Here is a 9,205-nt window from a genome sequence, read left to right on the forward strand (position 1 = left end):
ATTATGAAAATGTATGACGATTTTCGGGTTATTCAAAACTAAATTTTCAATTATATTAAGTAACAACTTCAAATTTGACCATAACGTCTATACTAGATTTAGAGTGTTACATAATTAATTATTAACATAATATACATATAAATATCATATAAATAAAATTAACAGATATTAAATTTTTATGCATTTTAAAATAATTTAATAAATAATACAAATTTAAAATTGAAAACATCGAAAAATTGAATTGTTTTATAAAGTTAACCACAAATAATAACACGTAGGTAAAGACAGAAAAGTGGGATATTTTTTTTGTTCTTCTCAATCCGTTAGATCAATAAAGATGAGAAAATCAACGGTCACAGATGTATCAGGTGTTAAACAAGCATAGGCTGAAACATGTAAAATGATAACTACTAGGTTTTTTTTTTTTTTTTTTTGTTAAACTCCAAAAAATATGTATAATTGAGCCGTGTTCAAGATATGCATTGACTGTTCATTGTCCTTGCTACATGGATTTCTTCATTATACACACATAGGTAATGAGATTTATTCGAAAGGTTTTTATATTAAGAATTAAATTGTATTTTATTTTTAAATTAATTTTATATATTAAATTGAAAAGAAAAATTATATTTTTGTTAAATATTTTATCTATTTTTACAGTTAAAATCGTTTATTATATATCAACATAATGTATATGTAGTACGTTAAATGTAAATTATATAATTATTCCGTTAGCTATATCAAATTTTAATAGTAGAAATTGATAAAATTTTAACAAAAAATTTAATGTACTCTTTATTTTTTATCACAAAGGCCTAGATTAAATTCAGAATCGAATAGATGGAATCTCATGACATCCTTTTTAGTTTTACTTTAATCTTTACATATAATTTATATTAGCTTGTACACTCGTGCGGTGCATAGATTAGTTGTATTTAATAATAGCATAATGGCTTATGACTTATTTGACTCTCTAACTTTTTAAAAAATTCATTTAGCCCTCCATTTATTTTTCGTCTATTTTAATTCTTGAACTTGAATTGTTGTCAAATCATCTCAAAATTGATGGAAAAGTTAACGTTAATAATTAAATAATTTTTAAAAATAAAAATATTTTAATATATTTTAAAATTTTAAAATATATTTTTTAATTTTTTAATTTAATAAAATTAATTAATTACTTATGTGGCATTCACACGACAATCTCGTTAGCAAAGTTAACAAATGTTAATTTTTCATTCATTTTCGGATAGTTTAACAAACAACACAAACTTAAGGGCTAAAGAGGTGAAAAATTAAATGGACTAAAATGATTTTTTATAAAATTGAAAGACCAAATAAATCATTATGCAAACAATAATTTATATATATCAAATAATTTAAAATTTTCTTACAAATTTATAAAACCTTTTGATAAATAATAAGCAATGTTTATGAATAAAATTGTTAATATATAACAAGTAATGTTGATAAATCAACTGAATAACCTAATAAATAAATTAACTGTGAATTTATAAATAAGATTGTTAAAAAGTAATAAGTAATGTTCATAACTAAACTTATTATTTTATAATATACATATCTCAAAGTTTGATTTATATTTAATTGATTAGAATCTAGAAAAATAATGTAAGTATTTATATGCATTAATATCAATACGTATAAGTAGGTTCGAGTGTCTTTGAAGCGTATTATTCTCCTATTTATAGGTTGAAGAATAGCTATGAATAATTCTAAATATTGTATCAAAAAGAGCAAATACGATCAAAATCTATAATGAAATTGTTTAAATATATATATAAAGAAGGTTTAAAACACTTTACTTGAGGACACCTTTTTTCTTTTTCTTTTTGTATTTTATATGAAAATGATTAAATATCATATTTGATTCCTTCACTATCCCTACAATTAAGACTTAATCTCTATTTTTGAATTTATATAATTTTCTCTCTATTTTTATATTGTCTCCTTCTACTTACATGTAGCACACCCAAACCATGGTCTCTTATCTTTTTTCATTTTACTAAAATGATTAAATTTCAATTTTGGCCCTTTAATATGTTTAAATTTGATATTTAATCTCTATACTTTAATTTTTAATATAAATTAGTCTTTATATTTTTATAATGTTATTAATTAATCTAAATAATTAATATTTAAAACATTATGTTGTTATATATAATTTGAATACCCTTATAGTCTTATAAACGAACAAGTGATTTCCTATTTCTTTTAGGCTTGTGTAAGTCTTACCCTTTGTAACACCCCAAACCCGGCCTGGATGTTCTGGCCGAATCTGGCGAAGTCACATGAGAGTGTTTTAGAAAAAATGTATTGACCTTTAAATCGTTTCATTTATTAGCTTTTACTCGGTTTGGGAATTCGAGTTCTAATTGATTTGATTCAAACCATCTCTTTTAAGCGGAAACTTTTGAAACCCAAATAATTAGTTTTAAGTAAAATCATTTTTATTTACAAAAATATTAGTTTTTAGGAAAACTGTGTTTTGATAAGTTGCAGTTTAAATAATCACAAAACCGTAATAAGTCCCGAATGAAAACCAAACAGTCCAAGTCCAGAATTACATCAAAAACCCCAAATAAATAATTAAAAACTGGATGTAATCGAAAAAAAACAGTTTAAATATTTAAGTGTGGCCACCCACGAGACCTCCGCCTCACCGATCCATCAAGTCTGGGATTACCTACATAGATTAAACAGAAAAAGGGTGAGTTTTAGCAACTCAGTGTGTAATCCCCTCAGAAAAACATGCATACAGACGTATATCAGATCATAATCATAATCAGTCTGGACCGGAGCCCCTTACAGAAATCAGTGTAGGCCTTAACCCACTCAGATGCAGAATCAATCATATATATTAGGGCATTGGCCCATCTCAGATACAATATGCAAAACAGAACAGATTAAACAGAGTCCTACCCACTAGCCTCTACACACCAACTCCGTCCAAACTTACACACCATGTAGGGATAAAATCGACCCACCCATCCCTACACACCATGCTGTACCGAATGCGGCACATAATCAGATAATTGCAGCTTTGCTGCCACATATTAGGCTTAGGAGCCTTTCAGAATACTTCCTCCATATACATTAACCTAACCCCGATGCAATGCAGCATACAATACATGGCAAGCAAATAAGCAATTATTAGATCATACATACAAACCGGTGAGCATGCTAAAGCAAGTATAAACATAGTCAAATCACGAAATCAGGGGTCAAGTAACTCTTACCGACTTTACAGTAGGTCCTAATCAACATGGGTGACCTGAGCAACCTTTCAGATTCAGAGTGTTTTAGAAAATTGGGCTCACACGCCCATGTAGCCTACCCGTATGGGCCCACACGCCTGTATGGCCCATATGACCCAAACTGGCCTTGGCCGTATAGACCACACGGCCTGGACCAGAATTCCACACGCCCATATGGTTCGCTCATGTGGTTCACTCGTGTAGGCCCACAAGCCCGTGTTGCCCACAAAGCCCAATTGGTTGAGCCTGTGTCTCGTACATGGCTTTACCGACCATCATATGATCGTGTCATGCGTCCGTGTCTTGCGCACACGGCCTGACTCATCAATTACACGCCCGTGTACTGCCACACGGCCTACCACATGCTGGTGTGGCGTCGACAGTTTCGTTTTTCAGTTTCGTCGATTCTTGTTTTCTGTGTTTTCGGTTACACACCTGGTTCCAAAACGATATTCAAGAAACCCCGATGCTCTCTAGAACCAACGATAAAATAATGTCCCTAATGCTCTACTCTCTGCAGCAGTACAAACTGATTACTGTTCTTCGCCTAAACCAAAAGTACCAAAACGATTTCCTTAGAAACTAACCAATAAACAATCGACAAGAGGCAACAAAAATCATTCTTACTGAATACACACGATTGAACGCGGCATAAAAAAAGATGATCTTGACTACAGAATTCGAAAAAGAAAAAGAGAGGGAGAAAGAAAATGCAGATTCTGCAGAGGGAAAAAGAGATAAGCAAAACGTCAAAATTGGGGAAAGAAGAAAGAACCGAATAGAGTTCCAAATCAGATTTTCTGATAACCTCCCACTTTTCCCCCAGTCCCCACATATCCACCACTCAATTGTCTATTGAAATTCAAACTCTTAAATGCCACCGAGCAAAAATAATCCCCTTTGCCCACTTCAAGAATCAAATACAAGACTTCCAGCATATTAACACTCCACTTAACCACTAGACCAGTAGGCCCAATCTGATATGTTTTTATAATTAAACGAATAAAAACCTACTGAACAGATATAGGGCTTAAATCTAAAAGAACCCAAAATTTGCCCAAGTCATGGCTTGAACCTGAGATCACACACACACACACCCAGAACACTTAACCATTGAAGCAGATACACATTTGTGTGTCAATTAATCGCAAAATCAGAAACATAAAATTTGGGGCGTTACAACTCTACCACCTAAAAGAAAATTTCGGCCTCAAAATTAGAAACTGCTTTCAGTCGATCTCTAATCAATCGAACCTTATCTTCAATTTCACAGACCAATTCTGGACCCAGAACACGTTGCTCACTCAACTCAGTCCAGCACAAGGGAGTGCGACACTTACGACCGTACAAGGGCTCGTAGGATGCCATCTGTATGCTAGATTGGTAGCTGTTATTGTAAGCAAACTCCGCCAAAGGCAAGTAATCCTCCCAATTGCCTCGAAAATCGATAACACAGCTCCTCAACATGTCCTCTAGTATCTGAATCACCTTCTCTGACTGACCATCTGTCTGAGGATGAAAAGTAGTACTGAAGTCTAACCTTGAACCCAGAGCCTCATGCATTTATTTCCAGAACCGAGACGTGAAACGAGGATCCCTATCAGAGATGATCGAGATAGGTATCCTATAGAGCCTCATTATTTCAGAGATGTAGAGTTTAGCTAACTTTTACAGAGAAAAGTCTGTCCTGACTGGGATGAAGTGCGCAGATTTGGTCAATCAATCCAAGATGATCCAGATAGAATCCTTCTTAGTGGGTGTTTGATGTAACCCACAAACGAAATCTATCGTTACTCGCTCCTATTTTCATAACGGTATCTTCACCGGCTACAACAAACCTAAAGGTAACTGATGTTCAGCCTTAACCTACTAACAAGTCAAGCAGCGAGCAACGAAGTCAGTAACCTCACGTTTCAACCCTAGCCACCATAATAATTCTTGTAGATCTTGGTACATCTTGTTCCCGCAGCGATGCATAGCATAAAGGTTACTATGCGCTTCCCTCAGAATAGACTGCCTCAAGTCCCCATCATTCGGTACACAAATTTGACCGTGAAAATACAATACCCCATCCTTATTAATCCCAAAATATGTAGTAACACCACTCTCAGCTTGACAGAAACGCAACTCCAGAGACTTATCCCCTATTTGTTTATCTTTGATCTAATCAACCTATGTCGGTTTAACCTGAAGTTCTACCAACAGACTCCCATCATCGAAGAGACTAAGTCGAGCAAACATCGTTCTCAGATCGGTCATAACCCTACGGCTTAACGCATCGGCCACTATATTGGCCTTACCAAGATGATACTCGATAGTACAGTCATAATTCTTAAGCAGTTCAACCCATCGATGTCGCCTAAGGTTCAACTCCTTCTGAGTGAGAAGATACTTGAGGCTTTTGTGAACAGTGTAGATAGTACACTTCTCACCGTACAGATAGTGCCTCCAGATTTTTAGAGCGAAGACTACCACTGCCAACTCCAAATCGTACGTAGGATAATTAGCCTCATGAGTCTTGAGCTGTCCAGACACATAAGCAACTACCTTTCCGTTTTGCATCAGAACACAACCTTGACCCACATACGACACATCACAAAAACCACGAAGTCCTTACCAGGCTCAGGTTGTATCAGAACAGGAGCTTGAGTTAGAACAGTCTTAAGCTTATCAAAACTCTTCTGCTATGAATCAGTCCAAAATAAAGGAACTCCCTTACGTAGAAGCATAGTCAAACGGAGCTGCGATCAAGGAGAACCCCTCTACGAATCGTCGATAATATCTTGCCAGCCCTAGAAAGTTACAGATTTCAGACACATTCTTCGGTTGTTTCCAACTCAACACAGCCTCAATCTTATGAGGATCAACACGAATTCCTTCAGCCAAAACCACATTCCCAAGAATGTTACTTATCAGAGCCAGAACTCACGCTTGCTGGACTTCGTATACAGCCGTTTCTATCGCAGAATCTGCAAAACTACTCTCAGATACCCATCGTGCTCATCCTTAAACTTAGAATACACCAAAATATCATCGATAAACACCACCACAAAGTAATCTAGATAGGGTTGGAATTCTTAGTTCAGTAAGTCCATAAATGCTGCTGCCGCATTAGTCAACCCAAAGGGCATCACTAAGACCTCATAATGACCATAACGAGTCCTAAATGTCGTCTTATGCACATCGACCTTCTTGAATCTCAAGTGATGGTATCCCGAACGCAGATCAATCTTAGAAAACACAGAAGCCCCTCTAAACTGGTCGAATAAGTCAGCTATCCTCAGAAGTGGGTACTTGTTCTTGATCGTTAACTTGTTCAGCTGTTGATAATCGATGCACATCCTCATCGTCCCATCTTTTTTCTTTATAAATAGAACAGCTGCTCCCCACAGAGGCACACTGGGATGAATAAACCCACGGTCTAACAGCTCCTGAATATGAGTTTTAAGTTCCGTCAGCTCTTTCGGTGCCATTCAGTAAGGGACGATAGACACCGGAGCTATGCCAGAAAATAGCTCAATCCCAAACTCCACGTCACGACTCGAAGGTAACCCCAGTAACTTCTCAGGAAACACATGTGGAAAATTCCTCACTGTAAGAGTCTCAAGAATCAGAAATACTAACATAGGCCAAGAATGCCTCACACTATTTTTGAACCAACTTTTCCTCTACCAAAGCTAAGATCACATTAGCCAGGTAGTCACAATGTTCCCCAATCACAATTACATTGTTGTCCTCGTCAGTTCTTAACACAACCTTTTTTGTCGTACAATCCAGACTTACTCTGTGCTTTACCAACCAATCCATCCTCAATATCAAATCGAACTCCCCAAACGGAAGCTCCATCAGATCAGCCCGAAATACTGTCCCTTGAACCTCTAATGAAAAGTCTCTATATAATTTACTAACTTGAATGGATTGCCCCAAAGGACTCACAATAGTCATCTCACTAGAAATATCCTCAACCAAAATCCCTAAAGTTTCAGACACAGTGCTAGCTACATAGGAGTGTGTAGAGCCTATGTTTATCAGTACAAGATAAGGTACATCAAAAATTAAGAACGTACCCATGATGACGTCCAGAGCATCTCGGTTCTCACGGCGATGTGCAACATAAACCAGTCCAGGCTGCCTCGCCTCAGTCGATCCAGTACCTCTGCCCGATGCTCTTTGTCCTCAGCCTATACCATTACCACCCCTGGCCTAACCTCAGCCCCTAGGTGGCTGCTGAACTACCCTCAGTGGCTGTGCAGTACCGGTACCCTTAGCTTGAATCAGCTCGGTCCTTAATGGACAATCCCGAACACAGTACTCAATCGACCCACACCTCAAGCATGCACCAGTAGTCCTCCAACACTTGCCAGGATGGCGTCTACTACAGTGTCCACAGAGCGCCCTTTAGAAGGTGTAGCAGGAGGCCCAACTCTCACTGGCCTATCAGATTTGGCCTTTTTCTTAGGCCTCATCCTAGAATTTGAAGGTTCCGAATCCCTCTTAGCCTTTTATTTCTCTTGATTTTGGCGCTCAGTATGTTTAACCTCCTCGGCGATCTTCGCCTTCTCAACTAGAACAAAGAAATCATGCTCCCTCTGTGGAGCTATCAGAACTCACAAACTATCCCTGAGACCATCCTCAAATCGGACACAACGCTCATACTTAGTTGCCACTATGCCTCACGTATAATGGCTCAACCTCATATTCGATCATTGAACGGTCTCCTTAGATGAGATTAAGGAACTCACGCCTCCTGGCATCAATGTAGCTGGCCCCTACATACTTACCCTGAAACGTAATCTTAAAATAATTACAAGTTAATCGGTCAGGCTGAGTGCCCTCCTTAACCGTTAACCACCACTGGTACGCCTCATCACGAAACAGAGATACAACCCCCTTAAGGTTCTGCTCAGCAGTAAAATCCAGGTCGTCCATAATTCTCTCCATGGCCTCCATCCAATACTCGACCACATTAAGGGCGACTCCAACGACACCCCTGATTAACTCAGCCCCATTAGATCGGAGTCATTTCTTAACCGACCCACGGCCTCTATATCTAGTGTTGGGCCCAACGACCCCCTCTAAAATCCGTAGCATGGTGTGAGACAGTGTGTTGTCCACAGCCGCACGATCATGAGACCCAGACCCAATCTTTGTCGCAGGTGATACCGGCGTCTCACTAGTATCTAGATTCAGAATAGTATCAGATACCAAGGACTCAGCTCGAGCTCCTCTACGGCCCCTACCACGTCCTCTAGTACCCTGTCTACGAGTATCACGTGTGCTTATCATAAAATTTAGAATTTATCTGTATTAACAATTTTATGCATTAGTTACAGTTCCAATATTTATTAATAGACACTTTATGTAGAACAGTATCAGAAGTTTAGAGTCTGTTATTGCGATTCGTAGTCTCACTATAGTTTTCAGTTTGCACTTCCTAGAGTGTTTTTGGTGTGGCATACTACTTAAAGTAGTTTTTAGAATATTCTAATCATATTTTCAGACAATTCTAAATAGAGGCTCCGTTTGTTTGCCAGTAAAATGTTTTCTGGAAAATGATTTAGTTTTCTGGAAATAATTTACTTTTCTGGTGTTTGGATGAATCTAAGTAAAATATTTTCTGTTGTTTGGCAGATTTTCTGAAAATATTTTCTGGAAAATCTATTTTTACATATATTAATAAATTTATATATATATTAATAAATTTATATTTTAAACTGTTTTACATATATTGTAATAATTTATTTATAAATAAATAAATAATGATTAAATTTAGTATACGTGAGACTGTCATGCGAGTTTTCATATTTAAAATTTAACCATTTAGCTAACATTTCTATTAAAAGGAATTAATTCAATTATTTTTAAAAATTAATGATTAAATTTGACTTTTTAAAAATTAAAGACTAGATTTAATTGACAAAATATAAATA

At 36.4% G+C, this 9,205-nt stretch overlaps 1 protein-coding gene across 1 annotated transcript; it reads right to left on the reverse strand.

The window, feature by feature from the left end:
• Nucleotides 1-6,748: 6,748 nt before the first annotated feature.
• On the reverse strand, nucleotides 6,749-7,741 carry LOC108451707 (uncharacterized). The gene is made up of 3 exons (XM_017749367.1): nucleotides 7,633-7,741; nucleotides 7,059-7,294; nucleotides 6,749-6,943 (listed from the first exon to the last, which is right to left on the reverse strand). The coding sequence occupies exons 1-3, from the start codon at nucleotides 7,739-7,741 to the stop codon at nucleotides 6,749-6,751; spliced, it is 540 nt and encodes a 179-aa protein (XP_017604856.1).
• Nucleotides 7,742-9,205: the final 1,464 nt, after the last annotated feature.

The sequence above is a fragment of the Gossypium arboreum genome, chromosome 5, assembly GCF_025698485.1.
Source record: "Gossypium arboreum isolate Shixiya-1 chromosome 5, ASM2569848v2, whole genome shotgun sequence".
NCBI classification, from domain to species: Eukaryota; Viridiplantae; Streptophyta; class Magnoliopsida; order Malvales; family Malvaceae; genus Gossypium; species Gossypium arboreum.